This window comes from Trichomycterus rosablanca, chromosome 5 (genome assembly GCF_030014385.1).
Source record: "Trichomycterus rosablanca isolate fTriRos1 chromosome 5, fTriRos1.hap1, whole genome shotgun sequence".
In the NCBI taxonomy this organism is placed as follows: Eukaryota; Metazoa; Chordata; class Actinopteri; order Siluriformes; family Trichomycteridae; genus Trichomycterus; species Trichomycterus rosablanca.
This window is the reverse complement of record NC_085992.1, coordinates 32,933,616-32,957,876: the sequence shown is the minus strand read 5'-3', so window position 1 is coordinate 32,957,876 and position 24,261 is coordinate 32,933,616. Positions and strand designations below refer to the sequence as shown.

The 24,261-nt window shown below is 39.6% G+C and overlaps 1 protein-coding gene across 1 annotated transcript; it reads left to right on the top strand.

Annotated features, from left to right (window-relative positions):
- Positions 1-6,837: 6,837 nt before the first annotated feature.
- On the top strand, positions 6,838-21,069 carry pprc1 (PPARG related coactivator 1). Its single transcript, XM_062996024.1, has 13 exons — positions 6,838-6,932; positions 10,274-10,393; positions 10,813-10,965; positions 12,358-14,158; positions 14,255-14,308; positions 15,682-15,739; positions 15,986-16,053; positions 16,521-17,154; positions 17,261-17,461; positions 18,827-18,905; positions 19,027-19,148; positions 19,255-19,406; positions 20,550-21,069. Exons 1-13 carry the CDS (start codon positions 6,852-6,854, stop codon positions 20,642-20,644), a joined length of 3,618 nt encoding a protein of 1,205 aa, XP_062852094.1. The 5' UTR covers positions 6,838-6,851; the 3' UTR covers positions 20,645-21,069.
- The last annotated feature ends 3,192 nt before the right edge of the window (positions 21,070-24,261 follow it).

Here is a 24,261-nt window from a genome sequence, read left to right as displayed (position 1 = left end):
TTCAAAACGACTTGCTTGTAAATTATACTAAAATATATTCTACAATGCACTGAATAAAGTCTGGATATGTTTGTGAACAGTATATTTCAGTTTTTGATTTTTAATCAGTTTTCATAAAAAAAACTTACTATCATGGGTGATTAAGTGTAGACGTATGGGTAAAGATGTGGAAAATATCCATTTAAAACAAAAAAAAACACTTGCACAACTTAAGTGTTTGAGGGGCAGATCTTTTGGGGGCAGGTACACAAGCAAAATAAGGACACCCCTCTCATAATCATTTATATAAAAAAAATTATGTAACATACAAAAGCACATCTTTTACTTATTTGCATATTTATTAATGTAGATGTTTAATACTAGACTTTTTATGTACCTTTTACATATTGAATAAGAATAGGCTTAACTACTGAGTCTGTCTGTGCGTCTATCTATCTATCTATCTATCTATCTATCTATCTATCTATCTATCGATCGATCGATCGATCGATCGATCTATTTATCTATCTATCACCCCTGCATCTTTGCCATTTAAACATTTAAACAGCACAGGTTTTCTGCGGGCTAAAAGGTCTATCATTTATCCATTTTCAGTTTTTTTTTTTCAGTTTTTTTTTCTTTTGCAGAGGCAGACAAATGTAGATTTATAAAGACACGTTTTTCTATACATAATGCAATGCACTCTAACAAGGTTCCCATGCCCCACACAGCCCCACAGCATCTAAGACACTCCACCAGTGGGCATCAGGTTCTTTTCAGTGTAGTCAACTTTAGTTAACTTCAGTGTTAATTGCCAAAACTTCCTGCCGTGAATATAACCATGGTGTAAGCACGGCGTAAACTAAATAAATAAATAATTATCTTTTCATTACAGTTGACCATAGTACATGATTCCAACTGAAGTTCCAGTAGCATTTAGCAATCTCTGGGAACTTAGGTTTGTGACAGGAAAGGGTTTTGTCTGGTCTTCCAAATAATTTGTTGGAATGAAGGTGGCATGAAACTTACAAAAGTGCTTCCATAGTAGACATTAAACACAATAAAGCAACTTTGACTTTGACATTATCTTACTCTAGTTTAAGTAGACAACAGTCCAAGAATACAAATCTGTTGAAAACCCTGTTAGAACCAAAGTTTTTTATTTCTTTTTTTATTGGAAGTTTATATGTCAGCTTAAGTGCTTAGTAAAGAGGTGGTTTTTAATTGTCTTTTAAAGACAGTGAGAGACTCCGATGTTCGGACAGACAATTGAAGCTTGTTCCATCACCTGGGTGCAAGTGTAGAGAAGAGCCTTAATGCGTGTCTTCCTTGAGTTCTGGGGGGAGAATCAAGTCGGGCGAGACTAGAGGCTTGAAGGTTGCATGGTACGGAGCGGGGTTTTATTAGACCTTGAAGGTAGCTTGGGGCTGGTCCATTTTTGGCTTTGTAGACAAGCATCATTGTTTTTAACTGAATGCGGGTAGCTACAGGAAGCCAGTGAGGGGAACGCAGCAGTGGAGTGATGTGGCAGTGTTTAGGTTGGTTAAAAACCAGCCGAGCAGATGCATTTTGGATGAGTTGTAAGGGTTTAACAGTGGACATAGGAGCACCTGCCTGCCAGGAGGGAGTTGTAGTAGTCCAACCGTGAGATTACAAGTGACTGGACAAGAATCTGAATGGCTTCCATTGAGAGAAATGGAAAAATCTACTTGATGTTGTAGACGAGGAACCGGCACAATCTCCTCTACAACATCAAGAAGATTCGTCCATTTCTCTCCATGGAAGCCAATCAGATTATTGTCCAGTCCTTTGTAATCTCACAGTTGGACCCCAATAAATTATTTTTCCTCTGATAGTTTTCCTTGGGGGATTATTTGCCTTTCCTTTCATCCACCACACTGTGCGCAGGGGCAAAACAACATTGTGTCTTTCTTTAGGCAAGTTTGTCTCAGTCATTCATAACTCATTCATAAACTTTCCTGCAGAGCTAGGCTGTACTTCAGTCAGTTGATTAATACAGCTTGTTGAATCTTTTTAAGTCATGGTGTGCTTTTCTTTTTCCACAAGTTTGAAATATTTATTTAAAATATATATCACATGTATGAATGACTACCGCCCCATCGCTCTCACACCCATAGTGATGAAGTGCTTCAAGAGACTGATCTTGGGTCATATAAAGAGTAGTCTTCCTAGCACCCTGGACACTCATCAGTTTGCCTACCGCGCCAACAGATCTACTGATGACGCAGTTTCTCTGGCAATGCACACCGCACTCAGTCACCTGGATGGAGTTAACACATACAGTGTATCACAAAAGTGAGTACACCCCTCACATTTCTGCAAATATTTTATTATATCTTTTCATGGGACAACACTATAGAAATAAAACTTGGATATAACTTAGAGTAGTCAGTGTACAACTTGTATAGCAGTGTAGATTTACTGTCTTCTGAAAATAACTCAACACACAGCCATTAATGTCTAAATGGCTGGCAACATAACTGAGTACACCCCACAGTGAACATGTCCAAATTGTGCCCAAAGTGTCAATATTTTGTGTGACCACCATTATTATCCAGCACTGCCTTAACCCTCCTGGGCATGGAATTCACCAGAGCTGCACAGGTTGCTACTGGAATCCTCTTCCACTCCTCCATGATGACATCACGGAGCTGGTGGATGTTAGACACCTTGAACTCCTCCACCTTCCACTTGAGGATGCGCCACAGGTGCTCAATTGGGTTTAGTCCATCACCTTTACCTTCAGCTTCCTCAGCAAGGCAGTTGTCATCTTGGAGGTTGTGTTTGGGGTCGTTATCCTGTTGGAAAACTGCCATGAGGCCCAGTTTTCGAAGGGAGGGGATCATGCTCTGTTTCAGAATGTCACAGTACATGTTGGAATTCATGTTTCCCTCAATGAACTGCAGCTCCCCAGTGCCAGCAACACTCATGCAGCCCAAGACCATGATGCAACCACCACCATGCTTGACTGTAGGCAAGATACAGTTGTCTTGGTACTTCTCACCAGGGCGCCGCCACACATGCTGGACACCATCTGAGCCAAACAAGTTTATCTTGGTCTCGTCAGACCACAGGGCATTCCAGTAATCCATGTTCTTGGACTGCTTGTCTTCAGCAAACTGTTTGCGGGCTTTCTTGTGCGTCAGCTTCCTTCTGGGATGACGACCATGCAGACCGAGTTGATGCAGTGTGCGGCGTATGGTCTGAGCACTGACAGGCTGACCTCCCACGTCTTCAACCTCTGCAGCAATGCTGGCAGCACTCGTGTCTATTTTTTAAAGCCAACCTCTGGATATGACGCCGAACACGTGGACTCAACTTCTTTGGTCGACCCTGGCGAAGCCTGTTCCGAGTGGAACCTGTCCTGGAAAACCGCTGTATGACCTTGGCCACCATGCTGTAGCTCAGTTTCAGGGTGTTAGCAATCTTCTTATAGCCCAGACCATCTTTGTGGAGAGCAACAATTCTATTTCTCACATCCTCAGAGAGTTCTTTGCCATGAGGTGCCATGTTGAATATCCAGTGGCCAGTATGAGAGAATTGTACCCAAAACACCAAATTTAACAGCCCTGCTCCCCATTTACACCTGGGACCTTGACACATGACACCAGGGAGGGACAACGACACATTTGGGCACAATTTGGACATGTTCACTGTGGGGTGTACTCACTTATGTTGCCAGCTATTTAGACATTAATGGCTGTGTGTTGAGTTATTTTCAGAAGACAGTAAATCTACACTGCTATACAAGCTGTACACTGACTACTCTAAGTTATATCCAAGTTTCATGTCTATAGTGTTGTCCCATGAAAAGATATAATGAAATATTTGCAGAAATGTAAGGAGTGTACTCACTTTTGTGATACACTGTACGTCAGGATGTTGTTTATTGACTTCAGTTCTGCCTTTAACACCATCATCCCATATAGACTGGTCTCCAAACTGAGCACACTTGGGATTAGTCACACAATATGCAGCTGGATTATGGACTTCCTTACCTCCAGACCACAATCTGTTAGGATGGGCGACCACACCTCCCCTGTCCTCACACTCAGCACAGGATGCCCACAAGGTTGCGTCCTCTCACCTATGCTGTACACACTGTACACATACGACTACATCACAAAACACAGCTCCAACACCATCATCAAGTTTGCCGACGACATCACAATAATCGGCAGAATCACCAACGATGATGAGAGGCCGTACAGGGAGGAAGTGAGGATGCTCACAGAGTGGAGCACTGCTAACAACCTCTCCCTCAATGTTAGCAAGACCAAGGAGATGGTCATTGACTTCAGACGGGGGAGTAGAGTGCACACACCACTGAGCATCGAGGGGATAACGGTGGAAAGAGTGAGCAACTTCAAGTTCCTCGACGTCCACCTAGCTGAGGATCTCACCTGGTCACTCAACACATCACATGTCATCAAAAAGGCACAACAGCATCTCCACTTTCTTCGAAGACTGAGGAGAGTCAACCTGCCACAGCAGCTTCTCTGTAACTTCTACAGATCCACTGTGGAGAGTATCATGACAAGCTGCATCACGGTCTGGTACGGCAGTGCCACAGCTGCTGAACACAAGGCTCTTCAAAGGGTGGTGAAAACTGCCCAGCACATTACTGCATCCGCACTCCCACCCATACTGGACATCTACAATAAAAGATGTCTGAGGAAAGCCAGGAACATTTCCTCTGACCCCACACACCCCAGCCACTTCCTGTTCTAGCCACTGCCATCTGGGAAGAGGTACTGGACCATTCGAGCCAGAACCACCAGACTTAAGAACAGTTTCTACCCAGTTAAACTGGTCACTCCTACAACAACTACCAGGACATAACTACCTCTATGACTGTTGCACTAGCACTTTTACTGGACTTTTGCTGCTAAATCCACTACCTCAAATTTTGTTTACCTAAACCAAGCTGCTAAATCCAAATCTGTCTATGCACCTTGTTTTGTTCTTGCACCTTGTTTTGTTCTTGCACCTTGTATTGTCTTTGCACCTTGTCTTGTCTTTGCACCTTGTCTATGCACCTTATGTATGGTAATTTTTGGTAACCTCCCCCATCCCCTCCCCCATTGTCTTTGCACTATTGTCTTTCATTGTCTGCACTGGAGATGTAGCCTGACAGTGTTTCGTTATACTGTACAACCCTGTATTGTATAATGACAATAAAGTTGAATTGAATTGAATTGAATATGTTTGGCAGGGGCGACTCGTTCCTTAGGGCGATCGGGTGACGCACCACCAAAGGGCGAAAGGGAAGAAATTTTTCTATTACAGCTGTGACTGTTCTGAACAGTCTTTCTTGCCTTTGAATATCGTAGTCCAATCAGCGTCGAGTTGTGTTCCGTACAGTACCGCCCCTTTTGGGGTGATTTCAGTCTAACTGAAAATCGCCCCGGATTGCTCTCATAAGCTGCGTCCGGAATCGCATACTTACAGAGTACGTACTAGATTGGAGGAAGTATGCACTACTCTGCAGGTAAAAAAGTACATACTTTCAGTACAGAAGTATGCAGTATGCACACAACACTGCTACGCACTACATCCGCCATCTTTCCAACGTCAAGTGATGACGTGGGACGTGATGACGTAATATCACCATGGTTACAGACTCATTACAAACCCCACTTGCCAAACTTTTGGATATTTATCGTGTTTTTGTTATTAATTCGTCTTTAAAATGTTTTATTTTATTTATCTTACTTACACTTGTAAACAGAGGACCGCTATCTTTCTTGTTTCTTATTACGCTTCGAACGCCTACGCAGCTCCAGTTGCATTATGGGATACATTAACGGACCGCAAGTGTGCATCGCTTGCATACTCAAACATGGCTGCCCAATAAGTAGGTCATCCGGGTACTTCTCGCGTACCTCTTTGTGTATAATATGTATTCGGACATACTAACCGCTCTCGCGTACTCATTTCGCGTACTATTGAGTATGGAAGTATGCGATTCCGGACGCAGCCATAGACTCTCATGTTAAGGCTCTTTTTTTTCGAACTGCAGGCGCTGCAATACATTCTGAATGGGTTCCGGGAGGGCCCGCACTTACGTGCTTGCGTCACACGTGACCTGGTGTCGCGATCTCGTCCCCATGACTACCATCACCTCAGTTCAGAGCAACTCCATCATGTCACTAAGGGAAATGCCGTTCAGTCGTCGTAGTAATGAGGAGAAATTAGCAACTAAGGAATTATGGTCACCCAGAACAAATTTAAACATCAAGCATCTACAAAGGGGGGAAAATCATATAAGTTACAAGTAAATTACAAGTAAGTAATGTCATTTTTAAATAGGGAATTGTGATTGCACATATTGTATCTCCCCAATTGTTTAATTGTACTTCTTTATTCATTGCACATCAGCCCCGATGCCTCTTTATTCTGGATCTGCTGCACCTAAAATAAAATGCTATCTGATGAAGACTGAATTAAATTGTTAGTGTGAAGGCTTTACTTAATTTTATGATTAATGGTAAAGCTGGTCTCTCTCCATGTTCAAAGTTATTTGAGGGTAAACTGACAGATGACTTAAAATGTTAATTATTTAAGCTTTAATTTACCCATTGAACGGGTCACCTTGGCCATCATCGCAACAATTGCCCCCCTGAGAGATTTGGCAGGAGCCGCCACTGATGTTTGGGATAGTTTAAGAAATTAGCTTTGGCTATTGTCTGAATGTCTCTTTAAATATCTGAAGCGATTTTTGAAAGCGCTGGTGGGCGGGGTTTGGAGCTGCTGTGAGCGGTTTTGCCGGGAACAGCAGCACCACGTGTGTCTGTACCGGCTGCCTAAGTCACAACTCCCTGATTCACAGTTTAGCGTGGAGCTGTAAGATGGCGGCCCGCTGGGGGACAGGCGAGGAGATGTTAACAGCCTGTAAAATGGAATATTTCTCAACATCAGCACTCGAAGACGTAAGAATGCTTTAAATAATATTTGTTTTATTCTGACGTATATTTGAGCTGTTGTCATTTTTTAAATTCTGCTTGTTATTAGACGTGGATTTGGTAGATGTGTTGCAGAGAGTGACACGTGGGTTGTGGCAACTTCTTGGCTTTTGCTAGACTCGTTTTTAATTGTTAGTCAGTTGACGATTGTTGGTTATTTGATAAGATGAATAGAAATAAAAGCTTTGCATTTGAAGCTTTGATGTCTTAAACAGATCTGATTTAGTTGCTTGACAAGTGATCAGTGATTGACTAGCCATATAGCATGCAAGTGTTACTATGCTATGTTTATTCATTAAAATAGCTTTACGTCTTGTTCTTTCTTAGTATTCCCATGTGTTACCAGATATTAATTCAAGTGTTACCTTTAGTTAAACATTTCATGTTCGTACATAACGACCCATCTACATGTGCAGCAACGTGATCGGTTAGTGAAACGTGATTACCACAACCACAGGCCTTTTCAATTAATAATGCAAAAATATGGTCTCCTAACAGTATTGTTACAGACTAGGTAATGAGTGTTTGTCCTATTTAGACAAATGATGATCTGGCTTTAATGACCTCTAATTGTATTGCAAATTTGGGTTGTGGTATCCACGTGGGTTGTGGACTCACACACACACACACACACACACACACACACATTAAGTGGGCATCTTGAGCTTTTTATTTTTTACAGAGCTTGACAATATAGCTTAGATAGTCTATTAATAATAAGCATATGTTTAATTAGATCATTTAGATCGAGCCAAGCGTTGTCGAAATGAACTCTGCTTTACTGTGTGTACTATGTTTCTATTATGTGTACTGGAATGCTTTACACACGAGGTGGTGCATAAGTGGCTCAGTGATCTTTGGCTTGTTTAATATAGCTTAATTAGTCTGTACTAATCATAATGATTTGTTTAATTAGATCATTTAGATCGAGCCAAGCGTTGTAGAAATGAACTCTGCTTTACTGTGTGTACTATGTTTCTATTATGTGTACTGGAATGCTTAACACACGAGGTGGTGCACAAGTGGCTCAGTGATCTTTGGCTTGTTTTGATAGACCGATCTATTTTCACGACCTGATGAAGTGTTCGTTTACAATAGCGTAATGCGATCTTATTAAGTTGCACTAATAATAAAGTGTTTTGGTAAAACCGTGTAAACACAGTGTGTCTTTTACTGTAACACGTGTTAGAATCCGGCTCGAGTGAGTCCGTCTACCAAGTTCAAATATAAGATATAAAAGTGTTGAGTTTAATAATGGGTGACTTGGGAATAAACAGTTCTCTATTCATATGTCAATTTAGGTCAGGTCAATCAGCTATTTTAATACATTGAGTAAATAACATGTACTGATGTTTAGCTTGGGAACGTGCAACGCCCGGTTTGGGTCACGTGTGCGGCTCTAAGCCAATTACATCACACCTCTACGTAGTGTGTTTTTTTTACAACCGTGATCCCTCCGCAGTGGTAAACGTGGTCCAGCCCGCATGGTCTTTTACTGAACTCGTTCGTTTACTGATCATCAGTCCTAAAGTTCAAACTCACATCATTATAAGTCATTATTTTTGCATTTATTTGTTGTTATATAAAATCCAGACTTGTATCAACCCGCTGGAATAAGAACAAATAGTCCTGCTTTAGTTTCTAACAGCATACAGACGTGGCATGCTGATAACGTCTAGCTTAGCTACCTTGTGTGTTAATATACTTGGCAGTGGTGCACCACAAAAATTAGGGAAAAAATAACAATTACAATACAGCCCTACTAACAACAAGAAAAAACATTTTGGTTGTATATTTGTACTTTTGAAACCCATACATTATTCCACAATAGGGACGAAATAAGTTCTACAAGTTCACCTTGTATTTATTTGTATTTTTTTTTTTATTTAAATTGTGGCTACATGCTTTGTACCAAAGTTTCACCTCTGTCAGGATTAGTAACACAGTAGTAGTTCTCTACTTTCAAATAACATTATTTCAGTATTTGAATAAGACCAATTTGCATACAAACAGTAGCTGGTTACATCTATTATGTGTAATTAAAAAAAGATGGAGGCTTCTTTGTTGTCCTGATTTAGACTGAATGCAAGGTTTTCCAACCTCTCAGTTTTGAGGCAAAACAGCAATATGATACCATTCACCTCAAAACAAATAACAAATCCACTAACAATAAATGTAGCTTACTTAGGCATTGGACACACCTGACTTACAAATTCCTACTTGATAAAGGGAGAGGATGCCCCCGCAATGTGAATCCTGCCAATTACCCATCACGCTTAAACAAATACTAACTGAGTGCCTTAAATACCAAAGGGAAAGACAAAAATTCTCAATAGCTGGAACAATGAAATATATTTTGTAACCTTGGAAAAACAGAAAAACTTTTGAACTTCATTACAATTACTAAATTAGAAATACACATATAATATCAGAGACTATGTAACAGATACAAAGAACCCACATAAACCTTTCCTGCCGTGAATGTAGCTCATAAGAGTAAACACTGCTTTAAAAGATAGATAGATAGATAGATAGATAGATAGATAGATAGATAGATAGATAGATAGATAGATAGATAGACAGAGAGAGACAGACGTGGTAAACGTGGTCCAGCCCGCACGGTCTTACTGAACTCGTTCATTTACTGATCATCAGTCCTAAAAGTTTAAACTCGTATCATTATATGTCATTATTTTTGCATTTCTTTGTTGTTATGTAAAATCCAGACTTGTATCAACCTGCTGGAATAAGAACAAATAGTCCTGCTTTAGTTTATAACAGCATACAGACGTGGCATGCTGATAACGTCTAGCTTAGCTACCTTGAGTGTTGGATGGATGGATGGATAGATAGATAGATAGATAGAGACTTGGCCATTACTAGCTTTAGCAAACTCACAACACAGAGTTGTTATTTACCTTAAGGAGAATTCCTGTTAACAAATAACATGGTCAGTAAAATATTCATACTTCTTTGCCAGATTTTCCTGAAATTTAATAAAAATAGCCAAGTTGTTGCTAGCAATCTTAATTTAACATTTGAGGCTTGAAAAAGATGTTGGATGTTAAATAAGGTTGGGACCAACATTCACAACATGAGGCAAATATTGACTGGCAGTTGTGTGTGTATGTATAAACTTGGTATATTCAGATGGTTTTAATTTAGTTATTATTCATGTGGGAGCATATCATTTGACTTCTGAATGCATCAGAACTATTGACAAAGAAAACATAAGTCATGCCCGTTTTATAATGAACTAAATTTATCAAGCTTATTGAGCGTATGTTTGGATTTGTTTGTTTACACAGGTGGATTTACTCCAGGAGGGTCCATGTGGTCTGCAGCACAATGGATTGGACAACGGTGATGCATTTGGCTGCTTGCAATCATCCATTCTATCCATCTTTGATGGTTCCCCAACTGGGCTGGTAAAGGCGTTTTTCAATACATACAACAATACAGAAAATAATAAGTAGGATAATCAGCTGCTAACCCAGTGCAGTTCATCTAAGTACAATAGAGATAGAGTGAGATAGATGTTGTTCAATCTGACTGTTCAAAGATGCCCGTACATCAATGATGGAAAGCAGTGTGGGGGTCTCTGTATGTGGTTTTGCTATCTCGGGCAGGTGGAAAGACACGGTTAGCAACTGCACACATTTTTAAGGGTGCATGTCTTGGGTATGGCCCTCCTTAATCAGGATAGTGGTGAGCAGTAGTGGAGGAAAGATACTACTGGGTATTTGGATATGAGTAGATTGAGATGAAGGGGGGGAAATTGCATAAATACTCAAGTAAAATAGGTTGGCATATGGTTTACACAAGTATTTTATGTTCTGTTTGACAGATTAAAAGTGGTGCTGATGATGAAAATGAGGCAACACTGCTTACAGCTCTTACTGAAATACTTGATAATGTGGATGACGAGAACCTGTCTCCTTTTGACACGCTACCTGACGTGGAGCTTTTGCAGGGAGAGAAGGACAATGAGCACTTATCTGTAAGTGTGAAGCATAATCTAAATATGTGTTTTGTAATATTGCTTTTAATAATCTATTTAAAAAAAAAAAAACATACTCAAAGACCTGTGGATTTGGAAAAAGAAATGTGGCTTGATCACTGGCATCCCTAAGGTGTAAGTTATTGCTTGACTTTTGCTGACTTAAAATCAGTCTGTCAACTGAAATCTTATTCTTTTTTACTGTGGAACTTCAAATTGTGGGCAGGTGCATTCTGTTTGCTTTAATTATCCTTGACCTGTGAAGAACTCGAGAACCTGATCTAAAGTGTACATGTTGCTATTTATATTTATTGGATGTAGTTTATATGGATTGGATTGCACTTCTATGTAATGTGATGGGTGACGCTGTGATAATTGAGTGCAGTTTTATTGGATGGCATAATAAACAAAACCAGATGAACTTATGTCAGTGTATTGTTACTAGAGATGGACCGATCGGGGTTTTTGGCACCGATCTCCGTTCTCCTTTCAGGGACATCGGCCGATAGCCGATTCCGATCGGGGGGGATTAGCAGTAAATAAACTTAAAAAGAGCCTCACAGTAAAGATAAACCGGAGTCGTGCGTGTGTGTGTGTTTGTGCCTTTAGAAGATACGCTTTGTTCACAGTATCGCTATAAGTGATTCATTGAGTTGATTCGTTTTTATGTGAAGCGTAAGTTTCTCTTCTCAGTTATCTCTCCGTGTTTACTGTTATTAATTAAATGTCGTGGTTTTAAATAAACACCAGCTACTACAGAACATTTTGTGTGACTCTCTTACATTAAAAAGCTTAATTAAACCACTATTACCACAGATCTGTAACCGAGTCAGACTCGTTCCGTCTAAGGAGCTAAAAGTTTTTTAAAAGTTCAGCAGATGATCCTGAACTAACGAATTTGGTAATGAATAAACTTTTGCTTCGGATTGGCTCTGTAACGTTTTCTGTTCTCATCTACATCACAAGTAAGAACCGCTTACGATTTACCAAAGTGAACCAGGAGTTTATATAACGTGCTGATAGAATCGACTCAGATGTGACCGGGTTGAATAATCTTTTTAAAGTAAATATTACAATCAGCAAAATTACATCGTAAGAGCTTTCACGATGGTTTCTGTACGATTGTTGATGAATGGTGATGTGATGGTTGGTGCTTCGTAGCTCAAAGTCTGGATCAATCCACTGAGCTGTTAACTTAACATGGTCTTTATATATCACACGATCGGATCGGCTACTTTTAGGAAATATCGCCGATAGCATATTTTGATTAAAAATAGGCCGATACCGATTCGTAGCCGATCGATCGTCCCATCTCTAATTGTTACCCTAGTGGCTTGTTTTCATTTGGCCATAAATATTGAAATATAAATTTTCTTTCTTGGTACCTTTTAGATTGATGATGACAATGCTGATTTCCCTGAGCTTATAGAAGGTTTGGATGTATCCTCTGAATTGGACTGGTGCCTTCCCATTTCTTTGGAGCAAGATGGAGAGACGGTGTCTGTTACTCTCAGTGATCTGGTCAAACACATGAACCCATACACCATGACTCTGTGTGTAGAGGGTGAGGAGCAGCTCCTGCCTGAAGGAGGAATCATTTTAGAAGTGATGGATAAGGGAGAACATGGAGAACCCATCCTGTCCATCCCAGATCTGAGCTTTCCCCTTTCTCTGTCTAGTGCAGAAGGGGAACAGTGTGTCCCAGAGAGCAGCCCAGAAAAGGTTGAGTTTGAAGGCAAACGAGCAGAGGCGACTCCTTCTTCTGAAGTGTCACCTGTCAAGGAAAACCGAGATACTGATGTAAACAAACAACCAAAAAATGAATCTTCTAAAAGATTATCCTCAAAAAGAAAAAAGAAACGAAAAACTGAGGCCCACCCTGCTGAAAAAAGAGTTTTAAGAAGTGAGGCATCTAAAAAGGTTGAAGAATCTGGCAAGGAACCTGAGGATGAGCAGAAGAAGATGAAAAATGTTTCATTTTCATCTGCCTGTGCTTTAAATGAAGTGTGTCAAACTGCTAATTTATCAGAGGACAAGGCGCCTGAGGTACAGGCCCCGGTGGCAAGTCTATCTTCCAGCCTGACACCTCACACCACATCTGATCAAGCTGCTGTTGAATCAAAACCATCGCCTGTACCAGAGGATAAAGTCTCATCAGGTGCATTACCTGAAACACCTGTAGAAATTGATGATTCTTGTAAAGAAGAGCATTCAGCCAGTCAGTCAAGTGAGCCTAAAACAAAATCACTTAGTTTACAACAGTACCGCCTTCTTCGCCAGCAGAAGAAACCGACTCCTCTTGATAAACCAGAGAGTAGCACTAAATGGCCTACGTTACCTGAAGCACCAAAGGAACTTCCTCCAATCCCCTACCTGCCTGACCCCAGCCCCAAAGACCCACGCCATGCTGGCCCCAAGCAGGAGCCTGCCCCTGAAATCATGCCAGCCTGGCAGCCAAGGGGTCCTGGAGCACCTCCAACTCCTGAAGCCTTGTTGGTTCCACCAGCATCCCTGTTGGCCTCTAGAAAACCTGCATGTTCTAAACCAGTTTCTTCTATTCCACCCTCTAAACCTGCAGAAAATGTAGCCACTTCCACAAGCCCCTCAACTTTGCCAACCCCTCAGAAACTACCTACTCCAACCGATGTGCCACTGAACACTATTTCCAAAGAAAATCATGCTGCTAAGCCTCTTCCAGCTGAAAGTACTGTATCACTGCCAGTGGCCGCTACAAATGCAGCTCCTCAGAACCTGCCCCCAGCTGAGATGGTGAAATGTTTACAAAATACTCCTTCTGTGTCTAAGGTAACGACAGCCTTTTTTAAAAATAAGGAGGTCTCAAAGCCTCAGAATGTATCCGCACCTGCCACTGTAACCACTACAACTGTTCAGAAAATTAAAGCTGCTTTAAATACATTAAATGCTGCTATGCCCCTGAGGAAAGTACTTGAACAGAATGTGGCAGTTTTGGTGCCTGAACTAGCAAAGGCCATCCATACAACTAATACAAACAGGCCTCCTGTAAGCTCCCAACGTCACGTTGCACCAATAGCTGCTCAGCCTTTTTCATCCGCTCCAGTTCAGGCCAGAATTATGAAGCTGGCAGAACAAATGAGAAAGGCATCTACTCAAGTTGTGGGTAAACCCAAGAGCCCCACGGAAAAGCTTATCGAGTCCTTTACCAGTGAAATTGGTAAGATTCCTGATTAATACAAGAGACCGTTATAATACTTTCTTGTTGTCATCCAGGCTGGAATTTTACATTTGCCTTTTTTTCCTTGTATTTTAGGTATTGAAGCTGCTGATCTTGCCAGCCTTTTGGAGCAGTTCGAAGAGGCTCAGCGTAAGTAACTCTGGATGTTTTTGGCATGTAAAATTTTATTTTTAATTGCTGCACAGATTCACAGACTAACACGGGTCTCTTCAGACATGTCGGATGCTTTATTACACCAGCCAACAGCAGAGTCTTAGAGAGTCCTAATACTTACAGAGCTACATTCCATGTTTTAATACTTTGTCCTTCATGCCAGCACCTTAACAGTAGAGGCTGCTGTTGCAAAAACAAGAAGGGAACTTTCCAAGGAGTCTTCCTTTCATAAAACAAGGCCAATTCTGACTAACTGCTAGACCAGGCCGGTGGCAAATTTTGAGACCTTGGCTTTTGTATACATATGGGCTAACACTAAAGTAGTCTAAAGCACTCGCCCACCACCTCAAGACTATGAAGTGGAAGCATGTGTTCTGTTGTACGTACCTAATGTGCGTTCCTATGATACTGTTGAAGTTACATACAGGGTTGAACTTGCTCTCATCACATGCTAAGCATTATTGTACAGATTTTATAGCACCCCTTGCTGCAAGGCTCAGAATTCAGCTTGTGCTTTTAAGTTGTGAATTGCATTCCTACAAATTTTAATAATTAGAAGGCCAAGCCTTTTCTCAATGTGTTTACAGTTTTAGCTAATGATTGTTATACACATAATTACAATCAACAATATTGTGGTAATTAATAAATGTCCTGTGCGGCTTATAAATGACATTGGTTTGATTAGAGGTAAAGATTGATATGTACAATGTAATTGGCATAGTCATACAAATTTCTTTCACTGCATGAGTCACTGTGAGAAGCAGCTCTTAGAAGCATGTCTTGTGGTAGTAAGGTAGGACCCCCCTGCATGGCTGGAATAGTTTCTCTGACCTCATGCATACCAGCAGCTGGAATTCTGCCATGCTTGCAAATCCATTTCAACTTGGTGAACGTCATTGTCTGCCGTTAATTGCCAGCTTATGTGGTGACACGTGTGTGCTTGCTTGACAGGAAGGCTGTTTTAGTATTTAGTGGTCTTTTAATTATAATAGATTTATTTTGTTACAGGCCTGTCTTTAGAATATTGACAGGCACACCTGTGCAATTCCAAGGGGCATCCCATTAGGATGACATACAAGTAATCGAGTCTAAATTTGATGTGCCATTAAGTATGAGTGTACTGTTTAGAATATGCAGTTTTAGTAACATGTAATTTTAATCATTTTTTTTACAGGATTGTCCTCAATTTCAGTGTTTATGCTTTAATTAGTTGATGTTTTTACCTATTGTTAAGCCATATTTCCTTTGACCCCCCCCAAAAAAAAACATCTATTTATAGCCAGCTTTTATTTGTCACAAGCATGCAGTTTGAGGGCCTAGACATTTACCACCTTCCATTTCCTTTGCAGCCAAGAAGCAGAGTGTGCTGGAGGTCTGTGGTAGAGCAGCTGCTGTAGGAAACTCCAGGTGAGTGTGGTACAGTTTGGGGCAGAATGCAGGAGTTACCCTACAGCCCTGGTGCTGCTCCCACACCAAACCTGCCTTGTTTGTGTGTGTCTGGTTGCATTTTGGGTTTTACGTACCTGTTTAAAACAGCCAAAATAAATGGCTTGATTCCAGTGGTTGTACATACAGTACTTAATCCTAGATAAAATGTTTTGCGACATTGTTTGGTACTTTATTGTAATTGTGTGTGTGTGGATCTTTTTGCAGTGTGGAGCAGCAGGCAGAAAACAATGGTTTCAAGAAAGTTGCCAGTCCAGATTTGGCCAGCACTGCAGGTAATAAAGCAGCAAGAACCTGCCTTAACTGAACATGAACAGTCTTGTTTACTTTAAAGTTTATTATTATTCCATATTACTTTTATTGTGCCATTATTAAAAATAAATCAGTGAAATAGTTTTCAGCTGGCATTCAAACTGACCCTCTGCATAAAAACCAGTAATCGGTAATAGAAAGGATGAATTGATAAACAAATCTGTGGTCTCTAATGTTGGGCAGTATTAAAAAAAAAAAACACTGAAAAACACGAAGTAAAATACAAACTTTCATCTTTATGTTTAGGGAATTACTAGTGTTCATGTTGTGTTGGGTTATATTACTTTTTCTAAAACACCTCAATAAAACTTAGGTGCATATTTTTATAATAAGAAAACAAATTCTGCTGTGAGAATTTACCAGTAAATTAACAGTAACAGTGCATCATTTGAACAAATGTGTGACTCTTCTCTCTTTTCTTGCTTCATAGGTCTTACTCCACCTGCCACACCCCCTCATCAAATGTGGAAGCCCTTGGCACCAGTGGCATTATTAGGAAAACAGGCTAAGTCTGAATCAGCCAAACCATCTCCAACTAAAACCATTCAAATAGACCCACTGCCTTTACCTGCAAACAAGCTGCAAAGCAAGCCTCAGACTTGTTTTACCCCTGGACAGGTTCAGCCAGTTGCCCTTGACCACGATTACTGCTTTGTTCCCAAAGAACCCACCCAGAACGAAATGGGCAATCGCTGGAATGCCAAACAGCAACCTAGCATCATCATCAAGTCTGTTGTGCCGCCCAATAACTGCAAGGCATCCCAGCAGAGTGTCTCTGAGCTTCCTTCAATTACTGAAAACAGCCTTCTGAAAAATGATAAATCTCAGCAGTCTGTATGTAAGAGTCAGTCGGAGAGGCAGCCACAGACCAGTACAGGCTTGGTGACTCCAGATGCTTCTCCTGATAGACTGAATTCTAAAAGATTGCAAGGATACTCTGAACGCTCCCCCAGCCCATATAACCACAAGAGAGGTCGCTCTCAGAGAAAATACAGAACACGGTTACCTAGCCCATCTGGATCCACATCCAGCAGCTCCAGATCACGCTCACCACCCAGGAAAAGGTTAGACAAGTAGCATTATTTATTTAAAATACGTACTTATTCATTTTCATGTCAAATCTTTAAAGTATTGCTTTTGTTTGTATTAAATACATTTCATTTTCTACAGGTATAGATCCCGCAGTACTTCTAGGTCTCCTTCTCGATATGACTCTCGTTCATGGTCCCGCTCTAGCTCCCGGTCCTCCTCTCCTCGACAACGTCGATACTCCTATTCCAGCTCACGCTCCTGGAGTCGGAGCCGGTCACGATCTATGTCCCGTTCCCAGTCTCCTGCTCGCAGGCCTCGGCACCGGGACACACATGACAGGTAAGAAATGTTGTACAGAGAATGTTTAGCTGTCATTGAGGAAATGTTTGCATAAGCGCTTTAGGTCTGGTGCATACTGAATGATTGCTTTGTTAAAAAAAAATGTATTGCTTACATTAGTAGTACTCTAGTGAACATGGGCCATTTGGTAGCTTTGCAGTTAAGGTACTGTACTAGTAATCAGAATGTCAGTGGTTCAAGCCCCACCACAGCAAAGTTGTGCCTTTGAGCACGGCTTTTAATCTTCAATTGCAAGAACCGTAAGTCACTAGATAAAAGCATTCACTAAATGTTTTTTTTCTTCTTCTTCTTTCGGCTGCTCCTGTATTTAGAGGTTGCCATAGTGATTTATTCTGGTCTGCATACCTGATTTGGTATAATTTTCAGATGCAACCCTCGAATTCCTATCTGGGCTCAGGACCAGCACTAAGGGCACACTGACAAGTGCACCTCACAATGGCTACCCCCCCCCCCCCCCCCCCCTCAAGACAGCCAATTGTTTTTGCGTAGACAAATTAATGACAAATACCACTGCTGAGATTTAAACCTTGGATTTCAGCAGTAGTGGATTAGCATATTAAATGTAAATGCCATAAATGTAAACATAGACTTGGACTGCTACTGTCATTCAAAAGCCTAATAATCTGTTTGTTGTATAGCATTCTCAACTAATGCCCTCTTTGTTTGTTTGTTTTATCTTAATTTTAACATTTAGTTAGAATGTCCAGATATTAACTTGGCTTCTAGGTTATGCAGCAAAAGGGTATAATGTTACATGATGTGTTTACTGCTCTTACAGTGCAGATTGGGCATAGGTTACACATGAGACAGAAGGATTAAGGGTGCGGGTTAGTAAGTTGTATAGTGAAATGCAGCTCTTGTGCAGTGCTCTTGAAATCTCTGGGCTTTTTTTTGTCCAACACTTAATGAGTTTGTTTCGGTGGACTAAGTCCAAATACGATTACTGTGTCCTACCCAAACGACTCTCAACAAGGAGGAAGGCGAAATTGCTTTTAATTTAATCTGGTTAAAAAGTGCATGTGTGAAAACACATTACATTAACAAGCAGTAGGACTCTTTTCTTGTATGCTTGTTTGGTGTATACGTAAGCACAAAACATTTGGTTATTGTTCCCAATTCTTAATCACTTCAAAGCAGATACAATGCAGTAAACAGTTGCTTCTTTTGCTTACGAGATTACCAGACCTGTGTGTCTCATACAATCGACTAATTTTTTTATTAAAACAGTAAAGATATTGTACTTGGTATTGTACTGATATTGAACATGATGTATAGTGTGCTTCGGTACACAGCTAATGTTTGATGCTTTGTAATTCATGCATCTTTTTTTCTTTTCTCTGATAGTCCAAGCTGGAGAACCAGCTACTGCTATGAATCCAGATGTAATAACGAAGAAAACAGAAAACACAAGGACAAGGCAATTGTGAGTATCTGTCTGTGTCTAAGCGATCGTCATTGTAACACAAACAAAATGTATAGTAAAGTTTTTTATATATATACATAAAAAAAAAAAAAAAAAAAAAAAAAAATCTTGATGACTTTAGGAGGAGCGCAGAGTTGTTTACATTGGCCGTATTCATGGAGGCATGACTCGTAAGGAGCTGAGGGAGCGTTTCTCATGCTTTGGAGAGATTGAGGAATGCACAGTGCACTTTAGAGAGCATGGGTGAGAAAAATAAGCTGCTTTTTATACAATCAATTCCAAAAATAGATTTAGTTTTACTTATAAAGATTCAGGAGCTCATTCATAAATAATCGATTTTCTATTGCAGGGACAACTATGGCTTTGTCACATACTATAACACAAGGGATGCATTTAATGCAATTGAGAATGGAGGCAGACTGAGGCAACTGAATGAGCTACCATTTGATCTTTGCTTTGGAGGCAGGAGACAGTTCTGCAAGACTAGTTATGCTGATCTAGGTAAGTACTTTTTGCCTTGTTTTTACTGGTACGATAAACAGGTCAAAATGCTATTTTCATGTCTCTGTAGTTCTTGAACAGATTTCACTGTTCTGTACTTTAAATATGGTACAATGCAATGTCACATCCTCTGAATAAGTCTGTTTTGATCACATGGTAGTGTGTAGTTTTCTGGTGTACATCCAGTTTTGCAGGATGCTGTTAGCTGTTTTGTTAAATTGGTTGGAGCACTGTTCTCCTCCCACCATTGACATTGAGCTGTTTAAAAATCCAAATCACACTGTACCTGCTACAGCCATATCAGTATAACACTGTTATTACCATTAGGCTGCAATTACATGATCTGCTGTGCTGATGTTTCCTATGGAGTGAGGCAGTGCTGCTTACCTGAGCATTGTGCAGATTTGCCATGCTGACTCGCAATTTTTAACCACTAAGTTCAATTTGACTGAAATTTGGCCCAGTTTGCCACTGACCTTTTTAAAGTGTCGCCAGCTGTTTGTGTGATGATGTCAGAAATAAAGTACAGACATGGTGAAGAGAAACTGATTCTCACTGTTTTATAAAACCTTGAATTGTTGTATTCAACACCACACTGTGAGAGAGAGATGGCATGGCAAATAGTAAACTTTGAAATGTGAGTGGGTTTGCATTTTAAATTGCAATCCCACATTCTCTAATCTTTTTATTAACCCACTTTTTTATCTATTCACATCTCCAAATGATTTTCATACAAAACTACATGTTAATATGCTGACTATACTATCGGTCAATATTGTGGATCGTTTTTAAGCGTGCCACTCAGTGGCACAGCCAGAAAGTGTTTTCAGTGCATTTAAGACTTTCACATATGTGTCAAAAGTGTAAAACATGTATGTAACAGAAGCCTTAGTATCACGGCAGTATTGAGAATGGTCTAATATAGTCGGTCTTTCATTTGATGTATGGTTTATGTGGACTGTGTGCAGAGCAACAGATAGCGTACAGTTGTTAAAGGTATACCATTCATATGGTGAGAAGCTTATTAATGTTTAGATGTAGCTTTTAAAGTGATCAGTAGGTGTATATTGATAGTGCTGTTGGTTTTATTCTGCTTTAAAGTAACTTCAGATAATTCAGTTTTAATTCTCTGTTTTCTTCCAGATTCAAATCGAGATTTTGATCCTCTGAAGGCCAGGTTTGATGCACTAGACTTCGACACTTTACTTAAGCAAGCTCAGAAGAACCTAAAGCGGTAACAACGATTCCAGCCAAGAGAAGATTTAGGACAACAGAGAAGTGATCATGAATTACCTCAGTGCTACGCACAAACTTTCCATTGATGCCAATCACTTATTAATTTTTGTTTGTGTGGGTTTTTTTTTGTTTTTTTTTTCCTGTTTGTGGTTTTGTTTCTGCAAGCTTACACCTTCTATTGAAGTGAAGATTTGTATGGAAAATTAAAAGAGGAAAAAAATAGAATATGCTGAAACTATGTAATGAAAAAATGAAAAATAAGGATTTTTAAAGGAAGAATTTATTTAAATGTTAAATTTAAAATGTATGGAAATACATTGAAAGAACTTGAGAAATTAAGTTGAGCATGCTAAATGCTGAAGGGATAGATCTACATTGCTGAAAATGTATTTCAACCTAAATAAACCCTTAAAAGATCTTAAAAGAGCGTATGTGTCTTGTTTTATTTTGTCCTGATTTTTGACTTTTTTTTTGTCTTCATTAGAAAGTCAGTGTTTTGTACACAGACTTTTCAGACATTCAAAACCTGGTTTTACATGTTTAGAAGGACTTTCTTCCCCAGAGAACAGTTTAAAATTAGCTCTACAATATGCAGTGAAACTATGAACACCTAAAAAAAAAACAGTCTAGCTTTCTTACCCTGCACCCCCCTCTTGTACAAAAACAAACCTGGCCATATCTAGATGCTCAGACTCTGAATCAAACATCTAAGCCTTGAAATTGAACCTAAATTCCATAACCCAACCACTGGAAACCTCCTGACAAACAAAAGCAATACTAAGCTTTGATTCAACGGCCTGTTTGAAATCACTGAAAGCCTTGTCACCAGACCACCCAACCATAATCAACATCTGTGGACAAGCTCTCCAAAAACAGTAACACGCTTTTGCTGGATAGCAGGACACTGTGGGAACATGCAGAATGCAAAGGCTGACTAATTACCTAAGAAAAGAACAGAGATCCTGGCCAATTACAAAATCCCACCCTAAGACATAAGATTCATCATCGTATCAATCTGGCAGCAGCAATGGAGAACATAAGTAATACGCTTCATACAGTGGTGTTCAAAAAAATAGCAGTCCAACACCATTAACCTGATAAATCACTGTTTTTAGTAGAAGTGATATTTCTTACTTACAAAAAAAATTACTTGAAAGTGTAGTAGAGTAATGAAAACAAAACAAACCCAACAATTAGGACATGCATGCTGTTCATTCTGAGTAATCGAAGCATTGATTGAAAGGGGGTTGTTCAAAATAATAGCAGTGAGGAGTTCAATTGGTGAAGTCATTCATTCTACAGAAGAACGGGTGTCAATTTTGGCCCTTATTTAATGTAGGAGGGGGGCAAATGTTGCACAGGTTGGTCAAAGCACATTTCCTTTTTAAATACTGGGTAAAATGGGTTGTTCCAGACATTGTTCTGATGAACAGCATACTTTGATTAAAAGTTGATTGTAGAGGGAAAAAACATACAGAGAAGTGCAGCAAATAATAATAATAATAATAATACATTTTATTTATATAGCGCTTTTCAAGATACTCAAAGACGCTTAAATGATAGGCTGCTCAGCTAAAATGATCTCAAATGCCTTGAAGTGACAACCAAAATCTGAAAGACGCAGAAGGAAGCGTGGAACTACTGTTCGAATGGATCGAAGAATAGCCAGAATGGCAAATACTCAGCCAATGATCACCTCCAGAAAGAACAAGGAACATCTGAAGTTACCAGTGAGTACAGAAGATGATTAAGTGAAGCCAATTTACCAGCAAGAACTCCTTGCAAAGTCCCGTTGTTATGAAAAAGACACATCCTGAATGGGTTCAAATTTGCCAAAGAACACATTGACTGGTCCAAAGAGAAATGGCTCAACATTTTGTGGACTGGTGAAAGCAAATTTGTTCTTTTTGGGTCTAGTGGCTGTACACAGTATGTCAGACGACCCCTGAGCACTGAATTCAAGCCAGAGTGCACTGTAAAGACAGTAAAGCATGGTGGTACAAAACTATGATATGAGGATGTTTTTCATACCATGGTGTTATGCCTATTTATCACATACAAGGGATCATGGATCAGTTTAAATATATCAGAGTACTTGAGGAGATCATGTTGCCCTATGTCGAAGAAGAAATGTCCTTAAAATGGGTGTTTCAACATGACAATGACCCAAAACATCTTGGTTACAGACAAACAAGATTGAGGTAATAGAGTGGCCAGCCCAATCCCCTGACTTCAATCCCATAGAGAACTTGTGGGCTGATATCTGAAGCGTGTTTTTTTGAGGCAAAACCCAAAATTGCAGAAAAACTGTGGAATGTAGTGTAATCATCCTGGACTGGAATACCTGTTCAGAGGTGCCAGAAGTTGGTCGACTCCATGCAACACAGATCTCGGAAACAATTGTTATGCCACTAAATATTAGTTCAGTAATTTAAAGTAAAGTGAAACCTCAAAAAAAAAATTCAGTTTATAGATAATCTTTTTGAGTTTTTAAAGAAAAATGCTGGCACTGCTATTTCTTTGAACAGCCTAATATTCATTTTTCTTAACTTTCTGTAAAGGATGAACACAAACTGGCTAAATTTTGTTAATGTTTTGATTTAGAATTGAAGGTGTAGTATTTTCAGTGTATTTGCATTTATGGAAATAAAAGTTATTATAATGATTTTGTGCTTTATTCACCTTTTAAAAATCACTGCTATTTTTTTGAACACCCCTGTATATGGTACAAAGTCAACGTTCATCCAAAAGCCAACCTTAACAGAAGTAAGGATTAGATTACATACCAGGTGCTGATTTAACTATGAAGCATATTTTGACAATGTCTAAAATACCAAAAAGCAATATCTAACTACGAAGGACATATTCAACCACAACAAAGCAGTGACGGTTACTGAATTCCTTGAGACGCATAAATCTAAAGGCCCATATTTAAACCTACAGAAAATAATTAACCGTTAAAGACAACATTTCAAAATACTACACCTTTTCTGCTGTGAAAAGCCCTAAATAGCAATATATTGTATTATATAACTTGACTGTATGAACTCTAAACATTTGTTTCGATGATTTGGTAACAAATTTACAAGCCAAATTAACTGACAACCTAAATTTGTATGTTCACTTGAAGTCCTGCAACTGATTGGTGCCCTGTCCAGGATATGTTTTCCAGTGAAACCAAATGATCCTGAATAAGATGAAGCATTAAATCAAAATGAAATATTTACTAACAGAAATATGTCCATACACAATTCATTGTTTTGTTTTTTAAACACATTTCTGTTGCTAAACATTTTACAAAAACAAAAGATACCCTAGATGCCAAGATTATGTGTATATCTCAGCATGAGGTTCTTGGATTTTCCATCCAAGATCATGGGTGTAAATATTGGATTGCCCACACTGTTCTTTGCAGCTATAACAGCTTTTTTTGTCATAATATGATTTACTAAAGTGCATTGCTGTGGTCTATATCAAGGTAGGTAGGAAAACAATTAGTCATCGAATCCTGACAGGGTATTTGTATGGATGCACAGATCTGCCAAAAAAAATAGAAACTGATCAAACTTGGGAAGAACTTTCCACAGTAAGGCTTCCATTTAAAAGAAAATTCCCCACT